General features: G+C 39.8%; 1 protein-coding gene across 3 annotated transcripts; it reads right to left on the bottom strand.

Moving 5' to 3' along the window:
* Positions 1 to 1102: 1102 nt before the first annotated feature.
* Positions 1103 to 13250, bottom strand: INIP (INTS3 and NABP interacting protein). Of its 3 annotated transcripts, none has more exons than XM_066181421.1 (6): positions 13145 to 13250; positions 12684 to 12789; positions 12059 to 12146; positions 5266 to 5368; positions 2669 to 2759; positions 1103 to 1775 (listed from the first exon to the last, which is right to left on the bottom strand). In XM_066181421.1, the coding sequence occupies exons 3-6, from the start codon at positions 12081 to 12083 to the stop codon at positions 1680 to 1682; spliced, it is 315 nt and encodes a 104-aa protein (XP_066037518.1). In that variant the 5' UTR covers positions 12084 to 12146; positions 12684 to 12789; positions 13145 to 13250; the 3' UTR covers positions 1103 to 1679. The 3 variants fall into 3 exon arrangements, with proteins under 3 accessions (XP_066037518.1, XP_066037519.1, XP_066037520.1); XM_066181422.1 differs by lacking the exon at positions 13145 to 13250 and adding an exon at positions 13084 to 13139; XM_066181423.1 differs by lacking the exons at positions 12684 to 12789; positions 13145 to 13250 and adding an exon at positions 12513 to 12579.
* Between the last annotated feature and the right edge of the window lie 1250 nt (positions 13251 to 14500).

Here is a 14500-nt window from a genome sequence, read left to right as displayed (position 1 = left end):
ACACTTTTACCTTTGTATGTTTCCAGGTTGGACAGATTCATAGCTGGTTCTTCTACACTATTCGATCTTTTTCTTCAAAGCATCTAAGATATGCAGTTCACAATGCAGAATAATGAATACTCAGGACAATTTCAAATGATAATTTCATATGCAGTCTTGGTAATTAGAAAGAAAAAGCTACACACAGCCAACCACTGAAAATAGAAGTGACTTCTTTCTCCACTGCCCACAAAAATCATCATCATTTCTGTGACTCATCACATCAGAACACAGAAAAAAAAAGCATATGGTATAAATAGTTCTTGTTAAAATTGCACATCTTTAAGCTCTATGAGGCTGGGTCCAGAAGATTCTCCTTCCTGAAAATGCTTCTGTATTCTCCAGTTTCTGCAAAGGTCTATACTCAGCTGAGGTATATGAAATCAGTGGCATTTTCCTCATATCTGCATCCATCTCTTGGTAATTGTTTTGTATTCATTATTACTACAAATATTAACAGTGAAATATGAACAAATAGTTCAGTAGTGCTTAGTGGGTTCAGGCAATCCCCTGCACACAGAAAAAGAATACCCTAGATGTCCCTACGGAAATGTCAACTACAACCCCAGAAATTTCATGGGACAGCTAAGTTTCTGCAAAGGACAGAACTGCTTCAAATGTGCACCAGTTTAACAGATGCTTTCTGATTTATCATTCCCACATAAGTTTCCCTGTTCTTTTCTGTTTTCTCAAACTTGCCTCTACAGGCAAAGCAATCAATGTGGTAGCAGAACTGTATAAGCAAAGCTGTGAAGATATGAGAAAGTCTATGTAAAGACAATTTTTCACTCTAAGTTACTTTATCCTGGTAGCACAACCAAAGTTCCAAAGTAATTTACCTTAAGATCAACAGATTTTTGTTCAGCAGGAAGCTGGAATTGTTTACCACAGATAAAAAAACACCAAGGAAAAAAGTGAACAAAAATAAACCACAATGAGTCTTGAAAAAGGCATGACTAGAAAAATTTGACCTTTTAAATGGAATTGTCTTTGCAGAACACTTTCCATTTGAAATATCCAGAGAACTTTTGACATTTTTTCCATAAAAAGACTGTTAGAAACATTTGCTTTTTTCCCACTTTAATGCATTTTCGTATTTCACAAAACAAGGTAAGAGGCAGGCACACTGTAGCTAGGGACTTGAGACAAGATGATGCTAGAATGGCAAACAGTACACTAGGAATGTTCCTGCATAGGAGAGGGTGGGGGAGGAAGACTGGCTGATGCATTTGACAAAGTCGTGTCTGTTTTGATGGACAGAAATAATTTTCATTACTCATTACAAAAATCATGCCTGTACATAATAAAAAGAAACACAAATGCTGACAGATTGTGCATCTCTTGGTGACTCTGGTTTGGACATTTATTTAAAGGAAGCACTGAAACAGGGAAGAGCCCACCTCGTGCACTTCAAGCTCCAAGAAAAGTGTTGCATTTGACTTTGACCCAATAGAGGAACAGAAATACAGGATAAAAATTTTCAACACTACATCCCCATCACTAAAGCTCACACTCCTGAATGGCATTTGAAAAAACCCAGAAAAAAGTAGGTTTTAAGATACATAAAGAAATGAAAAGGTCAGATAGCTCCTGCCATGAACAAAAATCAGATCTTGAATTTCTGAGACAAACAACATTCCTCATTCTGCCTCAAGTCGAGGTAAGACAGGAAGAATAAGATTTCCAAATGCAGAGTCTTGAGTTATGAAGTATCCTGAGGAGTGTGCATGTGCATGCTGGAAAGAGAAAAACATTTGTTAAAGCATAACTCCCTGCAGCACTGACATGATTTAAGGTTTCACGTCAGTGAATTCTGCAGCAATAATTATTTATTTCTCCCAGTTTTCTCCTTAATTCTGATAGTCAAATTCAAACCCAGCATTTTACATCAGTCACATCAGAACAGGGCCCATAAAGACAATTAACTTGGACATTCTCTACTGCTCTTTTCAGCCAACCCCATGGAGGTGGCGCAAATCAACTCCAGATTCCTCCTCTTTGCTAGACCCCATGTTTTCACTTCCTCTCCCTTCCATAACCAGCTTGCAAGTCTTGGTTTATGACAGCTGCTACATGGAGTGCCACCAGACACACTCCCAAACACAGGACACCAGGATTCTGCTCATGTGATATAGATATATGCTTCTTCACCTGAGGGAGGCAGTTGCTGTATGGCTCAGGAACACCTTTGTGAAATCCTACATACCCTTGCCCAGTTCAAAGGCTGGACTCCAGCAAGTTAGATGTTCTGCCTATTCCCTCCCTCCACCACTGGGGAAGAGCCCTGGTGAAGGTCAATTTTAGCCTGAGCCTGCAATGTGTCCTTGGAGTGATCAAGGCTAACTGGCACAGTGAACTGCAACAGCAGGGACAACAGGCCAAGAGGAGCTATCTGAGCTCATGGAGCACAACAGAAACACAAAGAGATGGCTGTGGGGCTGGGTGGCGTTCTCCATGCCCAAGGACATATTTCATCACAGGAAGAGAGACTTCACTTATGACAAATACAGAAATGTGAGATAACTAATCCCTAAAAGGAGCTTTTCAATATCTCTAGAAGCAGGGCTGCTCTCTGAAAGGACGCACATCTAAAAGAGTACCAAGCTGAACTCTGACTGTATCAGCTCACCTGCAGTGCAGCCTTCTGCTGTGCTGCAATGTGCTGTTGCTCAGCATGATCACGGAAATCCTTATTCAGAGGTGATCTTGCAAGTGCAATGCTGCAAGAAAGAACAAGATGGTATGACACAGACCACAGCCAAAACATGTGTTCTTGCCATTTTAGTCACGGATACCAGGACTTCCCGAGCTCTCATTTCAATCATGGCTTGACAATTGTCAGTTACTGCTTGGAATTACTATTTGTAAAATCAAAAGAAAAAAGGGTAGATGGAGTGACCACAGCTGTATCATTTAAGCCATCATAAACAATTCCTGCTAAACTAAACCTGAAGCCTATTGTGGTTTTTGCCCATGGGTTGAGTCCCACTGAAGTCAATGAAACCACTGGGGTGCAGTGTTAGACAATGCAAGGAATTTCTAAAGCAGCTTTGTGCTTTCACCACTACTCAAGTCACCAAGTGACTGTTCTAAACAACTGTGATAAACAGAAGCACTAACAAGAGCTCTGTAGACTTCAGTATAAGAACAGGTCTTTGGTGGGGGTAAAGCAATACACCACCTACAATAAAGGAGCTTCCTATTGATGTTAACTGAAATAATGATCCCTTGATAACAGCTTGGAGTACCTAAAACTGATTTAGCTTATCTATCTCAGTGCAGCATAAGGTTTCAAATTAAAATTTACTGATGATTTTCTTGTCTTTTATACCTTAGGACTTGTCTGCCTTCTTAAACCAAAAAGAAGACATAAAAAGCACGCCCAGCTCGATATAAGTAACATGGAAATCAAGTAAGGGCTGCCATTAGAACTGTATCACAAGACAATTTTCAACTACCTCTGAAATTGTCACTGGAGGCTGCTGCTGAAAACCCTGCTGAAAACCCATCACAGAGAGAGAAGTACAAATAAGGATTCCAAGCAAATTCATCAACTGAATTTTACCAGAAGTTTCAGTGTCAACAGCTGATTAAGTTTATCTGTTTTTGAGAACCAGCCATGCTCATGAAAAGATGTGCAGCCAAATCTATGCCTAAACACATAACAAAAGCTTAACAATTCAGAAAAATTTTTGCTTATGGCAAGTATTAGGATAAGTTTCACTGCTGAAGGAGAGTACTACTCAGTTTATTTAAAACACAATATTTTCAGTGATTTTGGAGGTATTTAATTTGCATTTAATCTTTACGCTCTAATTTTTCAATATGATTTCTGTAGATATGCTTAAGGCTCCACCATAACCTCACATTTTTCAAAAGAGGTCTTCTGTTCTTGGATACAGGATTTTCACATGCCAAAGCTGGAAACCAATTAACTCATTCATCCTTACGCTGTCCCTACCACTGCTGTGCACCAAGCTCTTTTGGTCAAGTTTGCACAATTTTTATAGTCTCAATTCTGACAACTCTGTGGTCCAAGACCTTTGGCACAACATCAAAAAACTGTCAGCTTCTCAAAAAATCACACATCAACCCACCATGCCAAAGCAGAGAGCCTGAATACTGCATTGTAGGTTCCACCCATGTGCACCCTCAAAACTAGAAAATTCTAATTCTGCTCACCAAAATACAGTGTTCTATTTCCTTAAAGAAAAAAAAAGAGAGTACAAAGCACTCCCCGAAACTCTGTCAGACTTATAATGAAGCACGGAAACACTGTTGCCAGGAGTCAGGAGTTGTACATAACAGTATGATATTCTGATTTTCTTTCCAACGATTTTGCTCAAATAATAACCATGTGCAGTTATTAATAATAACTTCTTACCTCACTCAGATGTCTATATCAGGCATTTTCAAGTATTTCAAGTATGTTTTTTGACATTGTGAAGGAATTAAAAGTGCTGTGGAATCTCTTTGAAAAAAAAGACACGGGCAGCACTTAGACTGTAGTCAGAGTATTTGACTCTTGTAGAGGACTTGTGGGTAACACTGTGTCTGGAATGTGGCACTGCATTCACTTTACACTAACCCTGAAGTTTAAGGATCTCAATTTCTCCACATAAATTATTGTGTGATTTTCTAGTTACTGATTTATGACAAAATCTCATCTTCTTGTCTTGTATGGGAGAAATCCCAGTAACAGCCCTTCAACTCAGATTAGATTATTACACTTGATGGTGTAGAAACATCCCTACAACACAGCATCTTTTACAGGATCATCTGCTGTAACATAAACTGGCTTTGTCTTGCACAAAGAGAGTTTCAAGAATAACTTACTCCTGCTCTAACTGTTTTTCTCTAAGCACACAGAGTCCTGAACCTAATGGTCTGCTACTTCCATTCCCCAGAGCATTTCAGCTTAATAATTAAATGTTTTCTCAGTGTCTGCTTCCTGATTTTTCGTTATGGTAGACTTTAATACATTTGAGTAAGCATATCTACTTCTCTCATTCTCAAATAGAAATTATGTAAGCCAAAATTCATGCTATGTAAACAATTTTAAATTCTAAAATGTTCCTAAAGAGCAATGTCCCTCTGCCTTGTTATTAAGGATGGTCAGAAAACATTTCTGTTAAGTATTTATGTAAGTTCACAGCTCACCAGCTGTTTGGTTTTTTCCCCTGATGTAATCAGTGATGTCCAAACATGTCTAAGAACATAAAATACCTGGCTCCAGGGTGATTTGTGGAAGACTGGTTTTGCATAAGTAACTTTCTCTTCTCCTTGTCTAGTTCTGCCAGGATTGCAACCCTATTTTTATTCTGGAAACCTGGTGAGAATGACAGAAAAATATTAGAGATATTTATTTGACTTCTGTGGCCCAACTCTAATCCTGTGGAATTAGAAGTCCCTGCAGAAAATTACTCTAAGATGAATACACTGATCTTCAAATCTTCGTACCCATTTGAAAAGACTCTTATTAAATAACCTTTATTTTTCAGCATGCAATAGCTTCCATAAGCTATCATGCATATCAATATGTTTTAAAATAGCGGCTTTTAACTCAAGTTAGCTCCTACCCCTTCCCAAGCCAGCTCTGGAGCTACAATCAAGGTTTATGATCAAATAGCTACCTTCCAAAAAAAAGAAGTAAACTTACCAGGTTCTAAATTTAAAACGTAGTCACTGAACATTCAACAATAACAATGGAGTAATATACACACAGGGCTTAATTTCTCATGTCAGTGAACTCAAACTGTAACACAGCATTATATATGTAACACATAAGAATGGGCAAATCACTAAGCTTGCACATGTGCTTATACAAACATCTTTCATTCAGTCTGTGTAGAAAAGTTTAAATCTACTATGTCCTACACAAACCACCCTTATTCTGAGTATGAGCAAATGCTGGAATAAAGAAGCAAAATTAAACTATTAAATTGTCTGTACACAATATAAGAACGTGGCCTCCATTTGCTTTCATCATTCTTTCAAAGAGACATTGAATACTAGAGAAGGGATCAGGAAGTAGCGTCACTTGAGAGAATTTCAAAAATGCCCAAAATAGCTGGGCAAAAAGTTTCCTTCTAAACGCAAGCATGGCAAAACTCCTGTACCTACAAAGGACACATAAAATAAAGGACCTCACTGCAGCCCTCAAACCAACCAGATGCACAAGTCCCTGCTGTTGCCCAGCTGTGCCTGAACAGCACAGCTGAGGACAACAGCTCCAGAGCTGACTCTTACACACCTCTATGCCACCCAGGACACTCCTCCTGTCAGAAATACACACTTTTTGAATCTCTGATTTGCTGCTATTCTATAATCAACAAGCTCTGACATCATAATTCAAAAAAAAAAAATCCGTAAAAGTCAAGTTCCCCTTTATTTTCTCCACACAAAAAATCCAAGATTCCCACTGGAAATTGCAATGTGCTGTGCTCCTGCCCTGAAAACTGTCTTAGTGACAGCACTAAAACATGGTAGCCCACAAGCCATTAGGAGGCTCACACATATTAACTCTTATGGAGAGTATTAGCATGTCAAGGTAAAATCATTTATTTTCAGAAGCTGCACTCAAAGTTCATCCTCTCTGACAGACCTTGAGCTGATGCTCAATTACACAATCCAGTATTCCTTTCATCTGCATGGCTTAATGAAGGAGACAATTACCAGAGAGAAACCTTCAACACCAAATAACAATTTGCACAAAAACCTGTACTGCCTTGCTATCACTCCCTCACCTTTCTGTTCTACCATGCCTAACATACACACCCATAAACTTCAGTGTCTAAAGAGGTCTCAAAAGAAGCAGTCTTCTGATTATACTGTACTATGGTTTTATGCAAGATCACCCACAAAATTTTCTACATTTGCTAATGAGATTTTTAGTTACATTTAATTAACTGGTATTTTTCTGTCCACTAATCTCTCCTTCCTATGTGGCATTAGCTCCACTTAAACTCTGTTTCATAGGAGTATCGATTCAGGCCTTTGATGCTTCTCTGCTCTTCAGGTATTGTACAGTATCTCTTTTTTTTTCAAGACTTTGCACTTGCAACGAATCTGAAACCTTAAAACACAGCTGACATAAAAAGGCTGACAAATCTTGTCAACAAGCTAGGATTTAATATTTCTGAGCTGCAGCTAGCCCACATTTTACTTTCTTGTAAATTCTGGAGACAATGTGTGGATAGGATGACCGAATCATCTCTTAGAGGGTCTGATCGAAAACAACTATGTTTGTATGCTCATTCTACAAAATTTTAATCCAAAAACCTTTATACTCAACATATTACTTAGCACCTTTTTAATACTGCTCGCTTATCCTGAACTCCATAAATTTAAATGCATCCTTGGAATTCAGAACATATTATGTTTAAGGAAAAAAAAAGGAGACCATTTTTTAATTTAAATTTGTGATCAAAAAAAATGAAGATTAAATATGCTTAAATTTATAATGAACCAGATGGTATGATTCAGAAAAGCTTGACACATTTTAAATGCTGTTTTTAAACTGTGATCAGAAACTACAGAAGATTCTGTCTTCTATTTTGAGTCTTGTTACAGTACTTTGTGGAAAAAAACTCTAGAAATATTCAGAAGAAACCCAATTTTTTTTTTCTTATACCTCTACTAAGAGCTTTGTGGTGTGTTTTTTATTTGATTGTTTCTTGGTTGGGTTTTTTAAAGTAGTATTTTGCACTAGAGTTCAGACAGTGACCATCAGCAACCTGCTGTGCTGACAAAGTTGTTTAAGAGAGTTTGTTATTGGTAAGGAGAAAAAAGCCTGTTAAAGAAAATGGAGCAGCACATCCAACATATACATGTCAGTACTCCTCAGCTGAGCAATGTGATGTTCCTGCAGGTAAACTTCTTCAACATGCAAAGTAAAGCCTGTTAAAAAAAAAAAGTTAACAATGGAGGGGGTGGAACATGACAAATCCATTCTACAGAGAAATTCTGGCATCCTTAGAAAGTAATTAACTATATCTGGCAATACATAAGCAAGACTTTAATTTAGCTTCTTCCCTATTGCGGAACCCAAAATGCTTTCATAAAGTCCAGCTTAAAACCCCTACAGAAGTTTCCCGTTTCAATTATAAATAAGAGTAATTTTTCATCTGCAGATTTGTTTGTTCTGATTTCTAGTAGTAAAAATGTGGACATGCAAAAATCAAAAGCCATCCTTAGTACAGATCAGATTCTCATCTGTGAAATCAAGTGCAGATTTTCAAACACAGGAATTTCCTAGTAGAGCTTTAAATTTAGACTTCCCTTCACTGGGCTGAGCTACACTAATATTTTGAGTTTGAACAGTTTGAATACTGCAGTATATTAATATTTTTCTCTGCTTTGTTGACATGAGTCCTGACACAAAATTATCTGTTCAAGGCAGCTAAACAGATTAATGGCAGTGTCAGATGTCAAACTGAGCACCTAGATCCTCAGATTACTCTCTAATGTAGCAGATTCAGGACATTTAAAATCTAAACCTTTCTGACACCTCTATTTCTGACATCAAGCATTGTACCTGTGCAGGACTGAAATGATTACTTGCACCTATTTTCTGCACATGAAAAGCAGAAAGCCAGAGAAAGCTGAAACCTTGCTGAGTGATACTGGTAGCTTTAAGAGCTCACAGCAAGCCTCTCTCTTTAACCTAATCTCAACATCTTATCCACCTCCCTATCTACCTATTACCTATGTCAGTTAGTTCTTCTAACTAATGCTACATGGCAAGCAACAGCATTACCTTCATCTATTTTTAATTTTTTGCTTTTCACTGATTATCTTTTTCTTGATCTGTTTCCTTGATTAGTTGCTTCAAATTCACAGCACATTTTTTTCCAAGATGCACTATTTGTCATTTGTCCACGGTTGTGTAACAGCACTAAATAGCCCTCCATTACTTTGTGTCCAAGGTACACTTTTACTCAGAAAATGTTTTCAAAGCTGTATGTCAGCTCAAAGCTCTGAGTATTGAAAGGCACTGCACTTTGTCCTGCCTGCTCAATTTATAAAGGATTTAAAGCAATTTCTTTACCGAAGTGCATGTTTCTATAAATGGCAGCATTCATCAAGTGAGGCAGCACCCTCTTAAAAAGAAGAACCTAAAGACCTTATTAAACATACACCACTTGCAAAAAAAAAAATGGAGTAATTCATTTTTGATGTCCTCTTCTGCTTATAATGACTGGCATCTCAAAACAACATATCACAGTCCACTGCATGCCAATACTCTCAGTAACAATCTACATCTGGATATGCTTTCATATAATTTGTGTGACAATGAAACAAGAGGTGTACTAGTTACTCAGTAAATTAAGGTGAATTACTTAAAAATTAATTAGTGTTTTGTCTGTGCCTCCAGAAAACAACTACATACACAGCTGAATATAAGTAATTGACAGCTTTATGGCTGCAAATTCTCAAGTACTATGCTTACACACAGATCAGACTCAGATGGGGAAGAGCAAAATGTTTAGATAATGATGTAATTCAATGCAGAACAGCACAGTCTTCCTTTCCAGATTCACTGAACAGAGTGCCAAATCTAGCTGTTTAGACTGTGTTATGTGAATACCTCCATATACCTTTAGGCCAAAAGCATAAATAACTTTCACGATATAAAGAGAGTCTAGAATTGCTACAGCCTGAAACTTAGAATTCTGTTCATATTTCAAGAGTTTCTTCTTCCAACATCCAAGAACTCTTATTTTCTGAACAGTTCAGCCCTGGCTGAAGCAGAATCTCTATTTTTTTCACCTTTGGGGACCAAAAGGAGAATTCTAACTGTCCTGAGCAGTTACATTTCTCTCATGTTAGAAGGATTCCTCCAGGAGGACTCATATACAGAGTAGTTAATTCAGTTACAAACTATGTATGCTCTGGCCTTGCTACACACAAGCAAAGGCATTACGCAAGAGCAGCCTGATGAATGCATGTTGCCTAAGTACTGTGTGTGAAGTACTGTGGTAGGAGCAGTGTATTCCTAAGCACCTGGAAGTACTTGCTGTAATTCAGAAGCTGATTTCCAACCCTCAAAGTGTATCACTCTGGACAATGCGCTCAACTGGTGGACAATGCACAGCATGCAGGAAGATCTTCCATTGCTTTCAAATGCCACAGTCAGTCTCGTGCCATCAGTTCCATGGGGTACTAATGAACTGAAATAAGGCATTTCATTCAATTCTTGGTTTTTCTGCACTCATATGCAGCTCACCACCAAGAGTGCTTTTCTAAGAAGCCAAGGAATAGAAGTCTGGTCCACAAAATCTTAACTTTTATAGTACAAGTCTGTAAACAATGGGATACTCAAATTTACTCCTAAGAAAATATGTGGTAGCAATTCAAGGAAAAGCAGTAATTTGGTACAAAAAATTCCCATCACAGTCTACCTGTGTAGAAGGCTAATGTTTAATTCATCCTTACAGCTCTACCTGAATAAGTGGTACCATTCATAACCCTTCCAGTGAGCATTTCAGTAAACTTCTATTCCTCTCATCCAAGTGAAGAGAATGGATTTTATGAACAGTACTAATATATGTGCCATGAGGCAAGCTAAAAAATGTAGGGTTTATCACAGTCCTTTTTCACTAATAGACTGCATCTAGCCAAGACAGAAGCCCTGAACTGTTATTTATATTTACTTGTTCCTTTCTGATTTTCCTAGCCGTACTATTTATAGGCTTATTTGGTAATTAAACTTTATAGTGTTTCTTGTCTTTTTAGTGCAAACGATTTTTATATACCTACATGGTTTGTTTAATGACTCTAAAGGATATCTCAAATATAAGAGATTCCAAGGCTCTGTTAAATTATAAGACTCTGGAGTCATGAGGGAAGCAAAGGTAATCTGACACTAAATCCCATCCCTCAGTAAATGAACATATTTAAGAAAAAGCAGGTTTTAACTCTCTATGAGAGCATTCTATTCCTTGCAATGATGCTGACTTGGTATTCACAGAATAAAAGCAAGATTTACCATTAGGTACCAAAAACCTGCTCAGAGTTAAAACTTGCAAACAGACAGCTCTGCAATCTGCAGTACTCCCCTGCCAACATCTCACAAAATCTCACTAGCATTCCAGAAACTACCTCCTTTTCATCAAGTAGCAAGTAAAATCTGTGTTTTGGAGCCACACGAGTCATATGATACCCTCTGAAGTACCACCCAGCAATACCCAGGTTTGCAGCACTGCTTGAGGTAGACACAAACACATATCTGCAAGAAGCCTCCACTAGCTGGGAAACTGAACCCAGAATTCATATCTCATAACCAAGTAAGGGAAGAGCCATACGTGAGACGCTTTTTCCCTAGCTCTTCCATGTAAGAAAAGCCTCGGAGCTCCCCTAAGATTTCCAAGAAACACCTGTAGAGGGCAATTTAAGATCCTCCTTCATATTTACTGGTGACACCCCCAGACCCTCAGCCCCCTCTAAAGCACAGGTATCCTGGATAGATGGACTATTTCTAAGATTTTTATTATTTTTTTATTTTAAGGATGCAACTGAGATGCATCTTGGTATAAAGGAACATTTCATCACAGTTACCATTACGGTTTTAACTGGCTTTTTCTCCTAGGCCTGGCAACTTGCTGCCTGTGACAGATATTTATTGTTGGGGTCTTGCTGTTCCCAATAAGACATGGAATGTATTTGACTTCTGGTTGTTCTCTGATGTTGAATGCAATAGCTTCAAGTTATGTTCAATGCCACGTAAGTGCCTGAAATAAGCTTCAGGAAATGATCATTGTACCACAGGCATGGTAGGTACTTCCTAACCTTCCCTGAGCACAACATTATGCTGAGTAATTCAGAGCTTCCCAGTCATCAGTGGTCTTTTTCAACCATAAAATGGCTGTGTACCTTGTCCCAGAAGAATGGCTGCCATTCAGCTGTTTTCAGCCCCACCTCTCTTTCCTTTCTTCATCTTTCCATAAAAATACAGTTATGGTGACTTCAATGATATTTTGCATAGTCTTTTCCCTTGAATACTTAGATTAAAACCTACCTTGTCCTGAAGGATTTGCTGCCATCCTTCAAATTTCAGCCCTTGTTTTATTCAGCTGGAGTTCAAATCTTTTAACCCCCACAAATATCTGCAAAACAGGCACAATGTAAGATAAACATACTCCCTTTAAAAGAAGAGCTTGGAATTCAATCTGTTAAAAACTTCATAAATATGGCAACTGTTAGAAAGCACAACCCAAACACGGCATGTGTGTCTCAAAATGTATTATGCAGTTTATATTGTTCAGACTGAAACTTTTGGCTTGAAATACCAAGGGTTGTGATCAATCATTTTTTCAGATTCCAGTAATTTCTATTAGTAGAAGTAGTAGTAATTTCTTGTAATTCCTAATCTAGTAAAAGTAATTTATATAACTAGAGTCATACATCCATTTTCCCACCTGAACTTCTTCCTAACAAGGTATGTCAGACTACACTTAAGAACCACATCAAACCTTTGTAGTCATTAAAAGCTGAAGTCTTGGAAGAACCCAGTTTAGGCTCTAACTCGAGAAAAACTGATTATTTGTGGAGAGGCAATTTAAATCCAAGATACAAGGCCAGGCAAAGTTGGCTGCAGCTGTGGCAAAACAAAAAAGGAGGCCTGCTCCTCGGCCATACGTCACCTCGGACCACCATCAACATCTGTTTCCATCAAGGTGCCAGGCTGTAAGTGCAGTGGCGAAAGCTCTGGCTCAGCCAGGCGGAGCCGAGGAATGGGAACGCTGAATCCTGCAGGAAACGTGAAGCAGAAGTCAGTCACACTTCCAGAGGAGACCGGGTCACTGCTACGCCCTGGACCTGTAGGTCCCTGAGCAGCAACGCTGCGGTGAATTAATAACTCAATGACAGTGTTAATTAAGCGTAGTGACAGCAGTCGGGACGAGCTTCTCCAATAGCCATGGATGGCCTGACCCACTCCCGCCGCTGCCCGGCTCCCCCCTCCACGGCTCGGGAATGAGCTCTCCCGCCCTCTTTTTCCCTCCCGCCCACAATGGACGGATGGCCTCCCCGGCTGTCCCCCACCCGGCGGCAAGGCTCCGCCTCAGCCCGGCCGGCCTGGTTCGGGCTCCTGCCCGCTACGCACCTGCCCGAGGGCGCGGGGCACCGGCTCCTTCTCCCCGGCTCGCCCCTCCCGCAGCGCGGCCACGCCGCCTCCGCCCCCCGCTCGTGACGCTCGCACAGCGCGACGGCGGCCGCACCTCCCCTCTCCCCGCGCCCTCCCTTCCCTTCCCTACTTCCCGCGCCTCCGCCCACGGACCCTGCCCGCGCCGGAAGGGTCGGGGTTGTGCGTGTGGAGGCGCGGGCGGGCTGCGCGTGGTGTTGCGTTCAGCGGTAAGGCACCGCTTGCCTGTGTTTGTACCTGCTGTGGTCATCCGCCTGGGGACGGGAGTGTTATAAATGTATATTATATAGTTGGCTTTTCGCATAACTATTATAATTGTACTGTATTGTGTTTTTATTAATAAGAATTTAAAAGGGTAACGAATGTGTATTTTTTGATCATACCAGAGGGGTAAGACTGTTGTGGTTTTTTTTTTTTTTTGTAACGCTTAAGCTACCAAGCCCGAAGTTATGGGAAGGGGGTCACCTTGTGACCCTTTTAAGAAAAAAACCTGTTAACTTTCTGTTTTCGTATCCAGCTGAAAAGAACCAGAAAACCTAAAAGGAAAATTTATACCCATGTTACCAGACTACGTGGAGATACCCACAAAATAAATCTACTAGATAAGATTATCGGGGATACTTAAAACAGATCAAAAAGGAATGTTTGATTACCATCTTGAATATTCAACATGGCGATCCTTAAAGATAGAAGTCCTAAAAGATGAAGGGGGGCGACGGGCAGACCTGGTGCCAAGTCCCCCCCTCGGCCGAGAAGCTTGGTGTATTCTGTCTCCTACTTTGTCTATTTTTTTTTTATTTCTATTAAACTTATAAAATTTGTTTTTCACAGGAGCAAGTGCGAGGTTTTCACGCTTGGGCCACACTATGAGGACTCCAGGCAGCATCGGTGTTAAATAGTAAAAACAACAGCAACCCACAAGTGGAAGGGAAGGGGCCACAGAATCCGGTTGGAAAAGACCTCCAAGGTCATAGAGTCCAACCTGTGACCCAACACCACCCTATCAACCAGACCCTGGCACTGAGTGCCACATCCATTCATTGCTTAACACCGCCAGGGACACTGACTCCACCACTTCCTCAGGCAGCTCATTCCAAAGTCTAATCGCTCTTTCAGGGAAGAACCTCCCCTAGCGCAACTTGAGGTTGTGTCCTCTTATCCTGTCCCCTTTAAAATTTTTTTCTTTAAATCTCTGCCATGCAGACTGTGTTTGAACACAGCAGCAGCATTGGGCATGAATTCCAGAGAGGTTTGTTCATGGAACCAGTGCATGCTTTGCTTTTGGAATGTTAAGTAAAAACTCTATAGATGCGTGTA

The sequence above is a fragment of the Chamaea fasciata genome, unplaced genomic scaffold (genome assembly GCF_029207755.1).
Source record: "Chamaea fasciata isolate MVZ Bird 193981 ecotype frontalis unplaced genomic scaffold, bChaFas1.0.hap1 SCAF_4, whole genome shotgun sequence".
Classification (NCBI taxonomy): Eukaryota; Metazoa; Chordata; class Aves; order Passeriformes; family Sylviidae; genus Chamaea; species Chamaea fasciata.
Note: the sequence above shows the minus strand (reverse complement) of the source record. Positions and strands in the feature narration are given on the sequence as shown.

Excerpts from the sequence above, each read along its gene's own strand:
- INIP (XM_066181421.1), bottom strand. The coding sequence starts at position 12,083 with ATGGCAGCAAATCCTTCAGGACAAG. Across the intron at positions 2,760-5,265 it reads ACAAATCACCCTGGAGCCAG|CATTGCACTTGCAAGATCAC; the intron begins GTATTTTATGTT and ends TCTTTCTTGCAG. Across the intron at positions 1,776-2,668 it reads AGCAGAAGGCTGCACTGCAG|CATGCACATGCACACTCCTC; the intron begins GTGAGCTGATAC and ends TTCTCTTTCCAG.